At 43.5% G+C, this 16,375-nt stretch overlaps 1 protein-coding gene across 9 annotated transcripts in view; it reads left to right on the top strand.

Annotated features, from left to right (window-relative positions):
* Positions 1–16,375, top strand: part of TRRAP (transformation/transcription domain associated protein) — a 137,134-nt gene that overhangs the window by 82,406 nt on the left and 38,353 nt on the right. For all 9 annotated transcript variants that reach the window (XM_080675804.1, XM_080675803.1, XM_080675802.1 and 6 more), the window contains 11 exons: positions 691–837; positions 2,040–2,239; positions 4,195–4,316; positions 4,631–4,844; positions 7,614–7,793; positions 8,495–8,641; positions 9,836–9,955; positions 10,162–10,449; positions 10,615–10,752; positions 11,428–11,540; positions 11,984–12,119. In XM_080675804.1, coding sequence (XP_080531930.1) covers positions 691–837; positions 2,040–2,239; positions 4,195–4,316; positions 4,631–4,844; positions 7,614–7,793; positions 8,495–8,641; positions 9,836–9,955; positions 10,162–10,449; positions 10,615–10,752; positions 11,428–11,540; positions 11,984–12,119 — 1,805 coding nt within the window. The remainder of the gene's footprint in view (positions 1–690; positions 838–2,039; positions 2,240–4,194; positions 4,317–4,630; positions 4,845–7,613; positions 7,794–8,494; positions 8,642–9,835; positions 9,956–10,161; positions 10,450–10,614; positions 10,753–11,427; positions 11,541–11,983; positions 12,120–16,375) is intronic.

Below are 16,375 nucleotides of genomic sequence, written 5' to 3'. Positions count from 1 at the left end.
CTTTCAAAGAATCAGATTGGTTATACGTTTACTGCTGTATTGAGAGCCAGCCAGCCTTTTAACAAAGCAAGCCTAAAATCACCCAAATCTGGGATGATTGTACCTTAAATTGCAAATACATACCCTTTTACTTTTCTATATTGTGAGGCATGAATACAACATTAAATTAATGTGTAGGTCAGTGTTAAGATGTTTATAAAAATGCCAGTATGGGAGATAATAATTTTTTTTTCACATACTCAGTGTTCATGTTCTGATGTTAAACAGTTTTTTAGAATTCAAATTGAATTCTAAAACATATATCATGCCCAAATAGTCTAGATAAAAAGGAAGTATCCCTCCCCCTACCCCAAACATATTAGGGGACAAAAATTTTTACTTAGGGTGTTTTGCCATACAAAGCCTAAAGTTAAATGCAGAACTGAAGGAAGACTGTTTCTATTGAAGCACAAAAATCAGTTTTTTATGCCTGGAGATGTTGCTCATTAATTAAGAATTAAGAGTGAACATGTAATACTTCAAAATGTAGTCTGTGTTTATAATGTTGACATTTGGGATTAATTCATACTTTTGTTGAAACAGCATTATTGTTTAGCACATTTTAATAGGCTTTAATTAGCATATTTTTGATAATTACTTTTAAAAACTTTTCTAAAAAAAAACAAACACCACTGAATTTCTACCTTTTAGGGACCCTTATGATCCTCAAGTCTGCCTGCAGCAACAACCCGAGCTACATAGACAGGCTTATCTCGGTCTTCATGCGCTCCCTGCAGAAGATGGTCCGGGAGCACCTCAATCCGCAGGCAGCCTCCGGCAGCACAGAGGCAACCTCAGGTGACACACTTGACTTGGTCCCCAGCTTTTCCTCAGACTAAACGGTGCTGGCTTTGTCAATGAATTTTATGTTTCTTTTTTTTTTTGTTTTTTCAATGTATTCATTGATTTTTAGAGAGAAAGGAAGGGAGAGGGATAGAGAGATAGAGACATCAATGAGAAAGAAACATCGATCGACTGCTTCCTGCATGCTCCCCCACTGGGGATCGAGCCTGCAACCTGGGCATGTGCCCTGACCCGGAATCAAGTTGGTGGACTCTTGGTTCATGGGTCAGTACTCAACCACTGAGTCACACCGACAGGACTGTGACTGAATTTTAAAGCTAATACTAATGCCTGCTGTTCACGGGCAATTCATTACTAGTTGCTCTTAACAAACAGTTTGTAAGTGGTTCATTTAAAACCAAAATGAGACTTCTTTTTAAAATGAATTACTTTTAAAATTTGTGAGTGTGAGAGTAAAGAAATTTTTATCTTTTTTTTTTTTAAACTGCACCACAGGATATTTTTCTGTTGACTTTTAGAGAGAGTGGAAGGGCGGGAGAGAGAGAAATATCTATGTGAGAGAGACACCTCGATTGGTTGCCTCCCACACAAGCCCTAACCAGGACTAGGGATTGAGCCTGCAACTGAGATATGTGCCCTTGACTGGAATTGAACCTGGGACTCTTCAGTCCACGGGCCGATGTTCTGTCCACTGAGCCAAACTGGCAAGGGCTGAAGAAATTTTTAAATGATTGGTCATTTATGTGGAACATGCACCACTAAATGAGAGTTATCTAACAATTTTGCTGTAAAGCAGAGACTGCTTAGAGTTGTTACATCTGATGACGAATTAGATTGTAGGTTCTAGACTTGAGGAGTGGTCTCCAGAAATCTGGGTGATATGTTTGGTGGGGGGGCTGGTCGGCACAGCTGCTCAATGCAGCTTGGAACACAAGTGCTATGGATGTGACTTTGGGACTTGGCTGTACCCCACGGTTGCCTGCACTGGTTCCAACCGCTCCACCATTTCTTCCTCATGGGGAGCTTCTAACAGGGCTACTCTTGCAAGGTGGTATAATAGCAAGGAAGTGATGAAACTGGAGAAAATATTTTTGGGAAAAATGGGCAGAATTAATGTGCCATGTAGTGCAGAGTGGTTGCCTGTTGATGCATGCTTGTAGAAATTGTTGAGCTGTGTTCTTTCTCCACATGACCAGGAACTAGTGAACTGGTGATGCTGAGTCTGGAGTTGGTGAAAACACGCCTGGCTGTGATGAGCTTGGAGATGAGGAAGAACTTTATTCAGGCCATCCTGACCTCCCTCATTGAAAAATCACTTGATGCCAAAATCCTCCGGGCTGTGGTTAAAATTGTGGAAGAGTGGGTTAAAAATAATTCCCCAATGGCAGCCAATCAGGTGAGCTAGGAAGAGGGGCTGCAAGTTGGCTAGGTGACCTTTGTATGTAAAAGAAAATTCAGGCCTCACTTTCTCAGCTCTTCTTCCTTCTGGAAGTTTTCATTCAGGCAAAACTTTTTTTCTCCTGTATTTGCATTCACAGTATCTTTTTTCAAAGATGGTTTTTCTCACTGTGCTGAACAGATTTTAAATAGAAACTTGAGATAATTGGTCACTTATCTTAATGTGGTTTTACTTGTTAAAATGTTAAATGAACCTTACTTAGTCTTTGTATGATGATGTAGGTAAGCCAAGAAAAAAATAATGAGGGATTTTTAGTTAATATAAGACTAGAGGCCCGGTGCACGAATTCGTGTACTGGTGGGGTCCCTCAGCCTGGCCTGTGGGATTGGGCCAAAACCGGCTCTCCGACATCCCCCAAGGGGTCCCCGATTGGAGAGGGTTCAGGCTGAGGGGACCCGCACCCCCCCCCCCATGCACGAATTTCATGTACCGGGCCACTAGTCCCATATAGTGGCCTGTGGGATTGGGTCTAAACCGTCAGTTGGACATCCCCCTCGCCATCTGGGACCACTGGCTCCTAACCGCTCACCTGCCTGCCTACCTGATCACCCCTAACTGCCTCTGCCTGCCTGCCTGATCACCCCTAACCTCTCTGCCTGCCTGCCCGATCACCCCTAACTGCCTCTGCCTGCCTGCCTGACCGCCCCTAACTGCCCTCCCCTGCCGGCCTGATCTCGCTCCCAACTGCTCTCCCCTGCTGGCCTGATCTCACCCCCAACTACCCTCCCTTGCCAGCCTGATCTTGCCACCAACTGCCCTTCCCTGCCGGCCTGATCTCGTCCCCAACTGCCCTCCTCTGCCAGCCTGATCGCCCCTAACTGCATCTGCCTTGGCCCCCACCACCATGGCTTTGTCTGGAAGGAAATCAGACGTCTGGAAGATGGCTGGTCAACCCAGTCTAATTAGCATATTACCCTTTTATTAGTATAGATAGATTATATAGGATAGGATTGCTTAAATGGGGTGGGGATTTTTTTCAGCAGGAGGAGATGCTCTTGGCAGACAAAAATACATAATCCCTATATCTGGACTAATAGCCAGCCATATGCACTGTACTGCCAAACCGGTCATTAAAAAATTGAACTGCTTTCTTACACCTTATACCAAACAGCTGTTGCCCTTAAAACCCCTCCTCAGCCCCCACCTTAGGTTCTGCCTTTGCAGTTCACCCAGATTAGGTTCTGATTGGTCAGTTACTATGACAGTCAGCGTCAAAAGCTCCGCCTCCTAGGCAGCCATTGGCTCCTCCCAATTCACCCAGATTTGGTTCTGATTGGTCAGTTTCTATGCCAGTCAGGACTCCAGGCCTATCTCCAGGCTTGATCAGAGAGGCGAGGCTGATCAGCAGCCCCCTTGGAAGCCCAGAGAGGCACGGCTGTTGGCCAGGCCTGGAGAGAAAGAGAGAGGCAATGGCTGATCAACAGCTGCCACGGAGGCTACGGATCAGATTCTGCTTCTCTCTCTAGGTCTCTCTCTGGGCCTAATCTGCAGTCCTCTCAGCAGTCAGTGCTGGTTCGCTGTGCCCCCAGCGGTGGCTGTCAGTGCTGGGTCACCACGGCACCTCAGGACTAACTTGCGGCCGGTCGAGCCTGAGGTCGTTTTGGATGTTAGGGACCCTGGATTTTTATATATTAGGATGCTTGCAAACTTCTGATTAGTTTTATAATTTAAATGCTCTCTCTCCAAAGTGACCTGTAGTTCCTAGGAAAATTACATTGGCACTCATCTTGATTTCAAGCATAACTTTTTGTTTGTTTAGAAATGACTGTCTTAAATTACTTGACAAAATTGTAGGAGCTTAAAAAGTAGTAGAGCAGATGGCTGAAGTACTTTTGGACATGTTTTCCCTCAGATAGAAGTAATTGACCTTTTGTTTTAAAAAATTCATACAGACACCTACTCTCCGGGAGAAGTCCATTTTGCTTGTGAAAATGATGACCTACATAGAAAAGCGTTTTCCAGAAGATCTTGAATTAAATGCACAGTTCTTAGACCTTGTTAACTATGTCTACAGGTAATTACAGCAATTATCAAATATATTGTGTACCAATCTAATAGTGTGTTCTTTGACTAAGCAACATTACCTGACATTTTAATTTTTTGGTTACACCCAAGATATATTCATTTAAATTCTAAATCATGTAACATATTTTGGCATCAAACTGAACATTTTGCACAAATGCTGCATCAGTCTATGATGATTTGTAGCATACTCTTGTTTTTCATAAAGGCATTTTAGGAAGTTGGTACCCACTTGTTTGCTTATGGCTTGAGGGGTTCACCTTTGGGTATAGCTCTTTCATCTTAGTATTATTCTTTCGATTACAGGGACGAGACACTGTCTGGCAGTGAGCTGACTGCGAAACTCGAGCCTGCCTTTCTCTCTGGGCTGCGTTGTGCCCAGCCACTCATCAGGGCGAAGTTTTTCGAGGTTTTTGACAACTCCATGAAACGTCGGGTTTATGAGCGTCTGCTTTATGTGACCTGCTCCCAGAATTGGGAAGCCATGGGGAACCACTTTTGGATTAAGCAGTGCATCGAGGTAGGAAAAGCTCAGCTCACTCTCTGTGGCTGGGGCATTGAAGCCAGAAGTGTTCACATACACCAAGATGAATACAGATCTCCCCCATTCAACCACTTTTAATCTCTAATAGGAACAAAAAAAGACTGAAAGCCAAGCTTTTATCCAGAGCTTTTTTGGGGTGATTTTAAGTGCTTTAATTGGAATGTTGAATAATATTCCTTAGTTTGTAGCTACAGATTCATTTTCCCTTAAATATGAAAGTTGTAAATTCTGTCTATATGCCCTGGAAGATTGAATGTGCTATAACTGTCAGCTCTCCTAATTCTTAAAGCAGGAAAGTGTGGCCTCCAGGCCAGGCCTTGGGCTCTACTCCCTGTGTAGGGAGTCAGAGTGCTGGGGATAAAGGCCTGTGTAAAACAGCCAGACCATTTTAGTGGATGGTAAGTCAGATGTTTTTGGTTATTTCTTTAAAAAAAATTTTTTTTTATTGACTTTTAGAGAGAGGAAGGGAGAGGGAGAGAGAAACATCGATGTGAAAGTGAAACATTGATCGGCTGCCTCTTGCATGCCCTCGACTGGGGATTGAGCCTGTAACTTGGGTATGTGCCCTGACCGGAAAACGACCCACCAATCTTTCTGTGCATGGGATGATGTCCAGCTAATGGAGCCACACTGGCCTGGGCTTGTATATTTCTAACAGGATTGTAGGGAGACTTTCTGTGTTTTTCTTTTTAGAAATTATTTATGGCTTTTAGAGAGAGAGGAAAGGGTGGGGGGAGAGATAGCTACCTGTTCACTTATTTATGCATTTATGATTACCCCCTCCCCCCCAGTATATTTTTATTGATTTCAGAGAGGGAGAGAGAAACATTGATGATGAGGAGAATCACTGATCGGCCGCCTCCTATAAGCCCTCCACTGTGGATTGAGTCTGCAATCCAGTCACATGCCATGACTGGGAATCAAACCCATGAACTCCTCCTGGTTCATAGATTGAACCACACCGGCAGGCTGGACATTCATTAGTGATTTTTGTATGTGCCCTATCCAGGGATTGAACCCACACCATAGTGTATCAGAACAATGCTCTAACCAACTGAGCTACCCGGCCGGGCCCCTTGTGATTGTAATTGGCTGTTCTTTATTCTTTGGCTTATTAATCACCTAGGTTTCCTGTAGCATTTGCTATGATGCAGTCAATTCTAGATTCTTACCCAGCATGAATGAAACTAGAAAGTTACCAGATTACTTTTTTTAATGGGACAGAAGGTTGTGGAATTCTCTTTGAGGGAAAAGAAGGAAACTGGCACTGGGTTTCAGTGAGAGCATGTTAACTGACATATTTCAGTTTGTGCTGAATTGTTTTCTCAATGCTGAATACAGCATATATTTGGAGTTTTGCTCATGGCAACAGAATGGGCAAAGTTCCCTGATATATTCATCATTTCTTCAAGAGACCTAGTGATGGCTGTTATTAGGTACCAGGTCCTGGTCAGGTACTACAGATACAGAGATGGAGGACATTTCCTGAGATAAGCACACAGGAATTGATAGAGGACAAGGCAGGCTGTAGGGCACATGCCAGGAATCCTCCATTCCTTCCCTCCATCCTGTGTATCTAGTCTATCACCAGGTGTTGGCAATTTAGGATCACTCACTTCTCTTCAATCTTCTTCCTCCTTCTTGCAGCCACCATCATCGCTTATAAGGATGATGGGAACTGTGTTCTTAGTGTTCACCAACCTTCCTTCCTACCCACTGCTGTTTTTTTATTGTTACAAAATTGTTCTTAAAGAACAAAGCCAATTGTGTTGCTCCTTGCCATTGTATTTGGCACAAAATCTAGCCTGTAGGATATGGTCTTGCTAGCTGCTGAGTGACCAGACCCCTGCCACTCTCTCCAGTCCTATGCTGTTCTTCTCTCCCTCACTCAGCCTTCTGTGTTCTCAAATGTGCCACATTTTGACACCAAGATGAAGAGGGCACCCTTTTCTCCATCAGTCTACTGTTCCTTGGCTGCTGTCACGAGTATGCGTTTCTCTATGTGTTGATATTGGTCTTGTCCTTCCCTCTGACGCTTCAGCTTAACGAGGGTAGGGGATGCCATCTCTGCGAAGTTGACAAATAAATCTCCAGGGCCTCACACAGCACCTATTGGGTGCTCAGTAAATATTTGCCAAAAGAATGCAAGAGTGGGTTGCCTGGGGGCCGGCATGAGCAAAGGCCGGGTGGTGAAGCATATTGGGGTTGTGGGGAGTAGGCATGGAAGTGTTACAAGCAGGTGGGGAGTGTTACCTTATGAAAGTTCTTGTGAGCCTCGCTATAAGGAGCTTGCACTGTTCCCTGAGGACTGTGGAAGCCATTGGGGGGTCAGCTGTGTGGAAGGAGATGCGTTTGAGAAGAGTATGTCAAGGTGAATTAGAGAGTTGTCCAGGCAGGAGGTGACAGCTGCCTAGATATTCAGGAGGTAACATTGGCAGGACTTGGTGATGTGGCATGAGTGATGAGAGCAAAGAAAAAATTAGGTGGATAAGCAAAGGAACCTGTCTTAACAGTCTAGGCGAGGAGGCTCGTCTGGCAAGGGAGAAAGATGCTGAGCTGAGCTTGCTTAGACACAGAGTCAGAAGTTCCTGAGTGAGGAATGTGTAGCGAGGTTAGACTTTTTGTCTAAGCTGGGGAGATGTGCAGAGCAGAGTCGTGGGTCGGGGGCCGTCAGGATGATTAGAGAGGGACTGTGGTCCCACACGCCCCCAATGCGAGGTTTACTTCTGTCCTCAAACCCTCTAGCTTCTCTTGGCCGTGTGTGAGAAGAGCACTCCCATTGGTACCAGCTGCCAAGGAGCTATGCTCCCGTCCATCACCAATGTCATCAACCTGGCCGACAGCCATGATCGAGCAGCCTTTGCCATGGTCACACATGTCAAGCAGGAGCCTCGGGAGCGAGAAAACAGCGAGTCCAAAGAGGAGGTAATGTCTGGATTGCGTGGTGCCTTATTTTCACAGCAGAACACCCATTTCTCCAACTTTATATCAGGGTTAGATTTCTTTAGCAAAGGAGCAATGAATTAAAATCTGTTGACTTAAAAGCTCTAAATGTGATACCTGGATTCAAGTTAAAAAAATTCTTTTTTTGCTAATCCTCACCCGAGGATATTTTTTCCATTGATTTTTTTTTTTTTTTCTTAAGAGGGAGTGAGAGGAGGGAGGGGGATAGAAAGAGAGAGAAACATTGATTTGTTGTTCCACTCATTGAGGCATTCATTGGTTGATTCTTATACGTGCCCTGACCTGGGATTGAACCCGCAACCTCGGTGTATTGGGACGACACTAACCAACTGAGCTACCCAGCCAGTGCTCCTAATAATCTTTATTATTCTTACTGTTGGTACTTTATTTTGCTTTCTGTAATCCAAATATGAATGCAAAATGGTGTTTTCTAAAAAAAAAAAAAAAAAAAGAGAGAGAAAGGGAAGGAAATAGGTCTGGTCAAGTTATTCTGTATGTTGTTTATTTTAGAATTCAAGATTATTTTAATAGTTGTAAACTTCCGTAAATTAACTAAAATTTTACTTGCCAAAAATGTAATGAAGTTTATAAGAGTTATATTTGTTGGATTTTAATTATTTGACTCTTTGGTTTTGCTTATTTGTGTTTGTTTTGTTTTTTAGGATGTTGAGATAGATATTGAACTGGCTCCTGGAGATCAGACCAGCACACCCAAAACCAAAGAACTTTCTGAAAAGGACATTGGAAACCAGCTGCATATGTTAACCAACAGACATGACAAATTTCTTGATACTCTCCGAGAAGTGAAGGTCTGTGTGTAGGTTTGGAAGGATAGTTGTGGGTCCCTCCCTGCATATTTTGAATCCTAAATCAGTATTATTCCACAGCCATGTAATATTTTCCTTTACAAGTTTCACTTTCCTTTCTCAATGGAAACTATTATTGTTCTTTGAGACTCTAAAGTGGATGTTTTATGTAAAGATTCGAGAAAGGAATTACATTGTCCTATGAGAAAAAATAAAAAGAGGTTAATTTCCCATAACTGTCCTTTGAAAGGAATGGTAAAATTGTTTACTAAATATATATGATGAGATATTGCTGGATTATATTTCAAGTGCAATAAAAAAGGAGAAAATGAGAATATGTGGTGAATCAAGTTCACTTTGGGAACAGGGATCTCCAGATACATCTATTTTGAGATGTATCCAGATCTTTGGCTTCCACAAACTTTCAGGTTAATTACAGACATGATCATTTTTTAGGTAAGGGCTCTGAGAACCACATATGGCTCCATATACCGAGTTACTTTTGAGGGGTGTTACAAAGAAACAGCGGTGTTTCTGGTCATATCAGGAGATAGGTGTGCCCCATGGGCTTCACGCAGGCTAGAAGCCTGGCTGTTTAGAGGAAATGTTGGCAGCTAATTCAGATTTTCAAAAACAACGAAGCTGTGGACAAAATCAACGCATCTGTGGATTTGGTAGCTTTTGGGCCCTCGGATTCCAACTCCAGGCCCTTTCATGGTTTCGTCATTCCAGTCACTTTTTCATCTCTTGGCTGCTGTCAGTTGCAGAGACTCTGAACTTTCCTGGCCCTTGATTTGTTTTTCGGAATTGTACCATTGGCATGTAAATTACCTCACGTGTGTGCTTTTCATATTTCCCCTTTTATATTTTCAGCGGCCTTTGCTTGATGGCACCTGTGTACCTCTCGTGTACTTTCAGTGTTAGCATGTTTGGAAATGCCCTTAAAGTTAAAAAATGAAGGCGTGTCACTGATTAGCCGCTCACCCATGTCTGTGCTTGGCTGCTGAGGCCAGATGGGTTGGTCACTGTGCTCAGAATCTGTTTTCACTGTGACGTGACACTTGCTCAGACCATGGGAAGTTTGGAAGTGGAGGAGTGGGTCTGCAGAGCCTCCTGAGCGTGGGTGTGTGAGGCAGCTGCTGATCGGAGGTTTAGCACAGGCCATGTCCGGCTCACTGACCTCTTTTCTGTCTGTAGACCGGGGCCCTGCTCAGTGCCTTCGTCCAGCTGTGCCACATTTCCACCACACTGGCAGAAAAGACCTGGGTCCAGCTTTTTCCCAGATTGTGGAAAATTCTGTCTGACCGACAGCAGCATGTGAGTATATTCTTAAAATTCTGTTTTGGAAAATGTTGTCTTAGCTTTCAATAAGTATTTATGACAAAGTAATCTTGATTAAGTTTCAAAGGATGAAGAAAAACTATTGAATGTTATCTAAGAGTCAATTATTAAAAATATTTACAGAGTCAAAACATGTTGATTTTTTTAAGGGAGACCTGAATTAACATGATCTTTGGTTTTAGGCACTAGCTGGTGAGATTAGCCCATTCCTGTGCAGTGGCAGTCACCAGGTGCAGCGGGATTGTCAGCCCAGCGCACTGAACTGCTTTGTGGAAGCCATGTCCCAGTGTGTCCCTCCGATCCCCATCAGACCCTGCGTTCTGAAGTACTTGGGGAAAACACACAACCTTTGGTTCCGCTCCACGTTAATGCTAGAGCACCAGGCTTTTGAAAAAGGTCTGAGTCTGCAGATTAAGCCAAAGCAAACAACGGAATTTTATGAGCAGGAGAGCATAACTCCACCTCAGCAGGTGAGGCCCCCCTCATATGTTAATTACATGTTCCTTGCCAATGACATCATGGTCTCAATAGACATCTCCCAAGTGATTTTAAGTTCTAGCACAGTGACGTTGCTTTATTGGGGGGAAAAAATGTATTTGTCATGAGCACTCAAAAACCACGATCTGTGTTTTCAGGAGATATTGGACTCCCTTGCAGAACTTTACTCTTTGTTACAAGAGGAAGATATGTGGGCTGGTTTGTGGCAGAAGCGTTGCAAGTATTCCGAGACAGCAACTGCTATTGCTTATGAACAGCACGGATTCTTTGAGCAGGTAGCCACTGTCCAATGAATGGCATGCGTGGTTATATTATATACTGTAATATTACAATATTATAATGTCCTCAAGTCAATTCACATTCACATAAGAAGTTTACTGTTTTACTTAAAGCACCTACCCTACACATAGAGGCCCTTTGAAGATTCAGTTTAGAGAAACATATATGACATGAACATATTTAAACATTCAGTCCTAAATCCTTTACCAGTAAAAGCTAATGTGGATGGTTTTTATTGGCACTCATTGACCCTATTGGAAGTGGAAGGCAGATGGCCTTTCATGTTTAAATTTTAATCTTTGTGCCTGTCCTTTCAGTGTAGCATGGGTGGGCCAAGGTCACAGTATGGTTGTCAGCCTTGCATAGGACACTGAGCCACAGGAACTCTGGAAGCATAGGTATGGGCTGTGGCCTCTGCTCTTATCGCTGAAGGACAGAGTGGCTCATCCTGAGGCCAGCAGCCTCCCTCTCCATTCTGTGTGGGAACAGCGCACCCTCCGTTCTCCTCCCTCCCCTCTGTGCTCTGTAAATAGGAGATTCCCGGGGTATGTGATTGTAGAGGAGAGTGTCAGGTGCTCCTGGGTCCATGATCCAACTTGCCCATAACCAATGAGCACCAGCTGTGGGAAGTTGCCTAAACAGCAGTTTGAAAGCATTGTTAACTTCTTTAGGCACAGGAGTCCTATGAGAAGGCAATGGATAAAGCCAAAAAAGAGCATGAGAGGAGCAATGCATCCCCTGCTATTTTCCCAGAGTACCAGCTTTGGGAGGACCACTGGATTCGGTAAGCTGGACAGGGATGTGCTCCTGTCAGTTAAGGGAACCCATGACAAATCTCTGAACTGTCCTCATAATGAGTGTTTTAAAAAGGGAACTTTGCTACTTTCTTCATGGCTCCATGGAGAAAAGAACAAACAAATCTATGAACATTTTTAAAGACTTGAGTAATTAAAAATGTTTGTTGGAGAAACTGATTCCTGCCTCCAGTGCTCTGGTGCTTTGAGCTCTCTGCTGTGCAGTGGGTGGTTCTGGTGTTGCAGGGAGCAGTTCATTCCAGAGGGTAGGTGGGAATGCAGTGGACCAAGCCTGGCCTCCCAAAGAAGCCCGCTCTTCTCTGGGGGGAAGAGGGCTTTTCTTCTGTGGAATGGGAATAAACGACTATCCCCCGTGCTTTTTGAGTCTGCTGGTCTGTTGGTAACTGAACTTCCCAAATCCCTGGTCTTCTAGGTGCTCTAAGGAATTGAACCAGTGGGAAGCCTTGACGGAATACGGCCAGTCCAAAGGTCACATAAACCCTTACCTCGTCCTGGAGTGTGCTTGGCGGGTGTCTAACTGGACCGCCATGAAGGAGGCGTTGGTGCAGGTGAGACCTCCCTCCTGACTACTGCAGTCTCAGGTTATGTTCCCACAGCTGCGTGGGTTCCTTTTGCCAAAGTCGTGAATCTCTGTGGAGATTTCTCCTCACTTAGAATAACTGGGGAATTTTGGCAGATCAAGATAACTTTTGGGAAGCAAGAATGCTTTTTGGGTATATCTAACACCTTTTCTGAATTTGAGTTAAATTATAAATTGTTAGTTTATCATTCATTTATAATAAGTATCAGTTGTGGAGGCCTTGGATTCTAAGTGTAAATGAATAGTACCTGGAGAAATCTGGAAGAACAGAGTCAGTTTTACTGGTGGAGTTGATGGGCTGAAGCACAGCTGTAGAAGTGAGTATAGCAAAGGGGACTCCTACAACTCCAGGGCTTGGCTGTCCGTAAAAGTTTGGAGAATGAACCGGTATCATATTCAAAGCACATTTTGTACTGTGGAAGTGATGGTGGTATAGTGTAAGTAAAGTTGATTTATTAACTTGGTTGAGCTCCACATTAAAAATATTAAGCTCCATTCAGAGGGATTGGGTTATGAGAGAGTGGCACACAAGTACAGTTCCCTTTCTCTCGCTGGACATCAAACGCGATTGGACAGTGCAGCCTGTGTACCATCTGACCCCACAACACGTTATTACTGCCTTTTTATTGTCTTTGGATGCAGCCATTCTCATTGCTCTTTATTTTTCCCTGCCTCTGTGCCCGTCCATCTTATGCTCCTTCAGCCCCTGTCCCTGCCTGCTTTTGGTCTTTCTGTGTCGTGTTCATGTAAGGGGGCTTAGGGGAAGGAAATGGTGTCATCCTGTTCTCACCTACCCCTTCCTTTACTCAGTGGGTTTTCTTACATTCATGCCAGCGATTTTCTTTATTCTTAATGTGGAAGCTGCAAAAGCACATTGAGATCATAGGCCCTTTTCTTTGAAATGATGAACCTAACATTTTAAACTTTATTGAGGCTACAGCACTTAACAAAATGCAAAAGATGGAAGAACTGAAATAGTCACAAACTATTAAACATATTGTGGTTATAGAGCCCAAGTCTTGACTTTCAGGTTGGGATCTGGGAAATTACTCATCTGATGTAGGGAGTTTGTATTACTCTGAGAAATAACCAGTCACTTGGTTCAGTGGTTAGAGCGTTGGCCCTTGGACTGAAGGGTCCCAGGTTCGATTCCGGTCAAAGGCACGTACCTTGGTTGCAGGCTCAATTTGAGTGTGTGAGACTGGCCGTATTCCGTCAAGTGTCTCTTTTGTCTCGCCCTCTCCCTTCCATTCTCTCTAAAAATCAATGGAAAAAATCTCCTTGGGTGAGGATTAATCAGAAAACAAAAAAAAAAAATAAAATCTTTTCAAGGTTTCACTTAGCTGGATATGTACAGTGTCATACTGCCAATAGGTCTGACAAATGAATTTCTTTTTCACAAAATCTTGATTTTTTCCCCAAAATTGTAAGGCATTTGCTGATTAGAAAAAAGCTCCAAGTATACAAATATTCTTTTTTTTTTAAATAAATCTTTATTCAGATTATTACAATTATTTCTCCTTTTTCCCCCCATAGCTCCCCTCCACCCAGTTCCCACCCCACCTTCTGCCCTTACCTCCCCCCCACTGTCCTCATCCATAGGTGTATGATTTTTGTCCAGTAACTTCATGAACCCCCCCATACCCCTTTCCCCCTGAGAATTATCAGTCCACTCCCTTTCTATGCCCCTGATTCTATTATATTCACCAGATTATTCTGTTCCTCAGCTTTTTAATTCACTTGATTTTTAGGTTCACTTGTTGATAGATATGTATTTGTTGTTCATAATTTTTCTCTTTACTTTTTTCTTCTTCCTCTTCTTTAAGAATACCTTTCAGCATTTCATATAATACTGGTTTGGTGGTGATGAACTCCTTCAGCTTTTTCTTATCTGTGAAGCTCTTTATCTGCCCTTCAATTCTGAATGATAGCTTTGCTGGGTAGTGTAATCTTGGTTGTAGGTTCTTGCTATTCATCACATTGAAAATTTCTTGCCACTCCCGTCTGGCCTGCATAGTTTCTGTTGAGAAATCAGCTGACAGTCGTATGGGTGCTCCCTTGTAGGTAACTAACTGTTTTTCTCTTGCTGCTTTTAATATTCTCTCTTTGTCTTTTGCTCTTGGCATTTTAATTATGATGTGTCTTGGTGTGGTCCTCTTTGGATTCCTTTTGTTTGGGGTTCTGTGCGCTTCCTGGACTTGTAAGTCTATTTCTTTCACCAGGTGGGGGAAGTTTTCGGTCATTATTTCTTCAAATAGGTTTTCAGTATCTTGCTCTCTCTCTTCTTCTGGCACCCCCATAATTCTGATGTTGGTACGCTTGAAGTTGTCCCAGAGTCTTCTTACACTATCTTCAACTTTTTGGATTTTTTTTTTTGCTTTTTGCTTTTTCGGTTGAGTGTTTTTTGCTTCTTTGTATTTCAATTCTTTGACTTGATTTTTGTGTTCCTCTTGTCTGTTTTTGGGTCTCTGTATAATATTTTTTATTTCAGTCAGTGTATGTTTAATTTCTAGTTGGTCCTTTTTCATATCTTCGAGGGTCTCGTTATATTTATCAGCCTTTTCTAGGATATTCTTGAAAAGCCTTATAACCGTGGTTTTGAATTCTATATCCAGTCGTTTGTTTTCCTCCATTTCTTTCGTTTGTGATCTGATTCTTGGACGCCGCATTTTGGCTGCTTCCCTGAGTTGGTAAGGTAGATTTGTGTGCTAGGTTTCCAATATGGCCCAGTGGGTCTGCCTCCCCAGTTAGCCTGAGGTGGACACTCTTGGTGCACCCCTTTGTGGACTGTGTGTACAGCCTTGTTGTAATTAAGTCTTGATTGTTGTTGGTATCACTGGGAAGAATTGACCTCCAGGCCAGTTGGCTGTAAGGATCAGCTGTGTCTATGCTGGGAGAAGTTCGGTGCTGGAGACAGCCTTATAGGATTAGACTTGCCAAATTGCAATAGCCTCTGTGCTCAGCTTGGATGGGGTGGAGTCTCAGTCTTGGCTTCCCGTCAGCCTTGCCCTTGCGCGCATGTGCGTGCCTTCAGACCTCCGCCTTCCCTGGCTCCTGAGTCTCCGCCCGAGAGTCCAGACTCCCCCCACAAGAGCGTGGGTCCCCAGGGGCTCGCCTGGAACCGGGGTTCAGTGCAGTCAGAACTGGGGCCCAGTGCAGTCAGGAACCTCTAACTCCCTTCCACTAGGGAAAGCCTGTGGCAACCTCCGCAGCCTTTGTGCACACTGGCGCGCACGCACTTTCAGTCCTCCGCCTTCCCCGGCTCCCGAGTCTCCGCCCGAGAGTCCAGACTCCCCCCGTAAGAGCGTGGGTCCCCAGGGGCTCGCCCGGAACTGGGGTTCAGTGCAGTTAGAACTGGGGTTCAGTGCGTCGGGGGCTTCCTTCCCCCTTCCGCCAGAGAAAGTCAGCCAGGCTCTCAGCCACCCTTCCTCTCTGCACGCACAAAGACCCTTTGCCGTACCTCCAATTCTCTGTGAGCTTTTCTCTTTCCTTCTAGTTGTAGAATTTTCACTCAGCCAGCTTTCCTGTGGTTCTGGATGGTGTCCGTTCTGTCTTTTAGTTGTAGTTTTGAAATTGTTGTGCGAGGCAGCAGTTTAGGTGCTTACCTATGCCGCCATCTTGGTTTCTCTCTATACAAATATTCTGAGTCATTTCTAGTAAATTAATTTCAAATGGTCTTTAAAGGACTAAATATTTACTTATTTGCTAATATTTAAAAGGAAAAACACAACTTTTTTATTCCTGTGTATTCCGATTATAGGCCTCTTGCAGTAGTCCATTTTTGTGTGTGATTTAATAGATGGGTTAATTTTTTTCAGTGGTGAGAAATTAAAAGAGATGCCTTTGCTATTAGTGTTACAGAGGATAGGTGTTGTAATTGACCAAAAAAAAAAGAAAAATGCCTATGTTAAATAGTGTTTAAATCCAGAAAATGTGAGATTGGTGTAATTTTAGAGGATCATGTTAGAAGCAAAAGTTTGCCTTCCTGAACTTTTCCATCACTGGGTTATTGGGATCTAAGAAGAGTTAAGAATGTGAATTTTAATTTTTTTGTTAATCCTCACCCGAGGATGTTTTTTTCCATTGATTTTTTTTAAAGAGTGAGACGGGGAGGGAGAGAGAGAGTGCAAAAGAGAGAGAGAAACGGCAATGTGTCTCACATTGATTGGTTGCCTCCTGCACATGCCCCAACTGGGGCTGGGGATCTAACCTGCAATCCAGTTA

Source organism: Plecotus auritus (genome assembly GCF_963455305.1).
Source record: "Plecotus auritus genome assembly, chromosome: 6".
NCBI classification, from domain to species: domain Eukaryota; kingdom Metazoa; phylum Chordata; class Mammalia; order Chiroptera; family Vespertilionidae; genus Plecotus; species Plecotus auritus.
The sequence above is the reverse complement of the archived record's forward strand: the minus strand, read 5'-3'. Positions and strand labels throughout refer to the sequence as shown.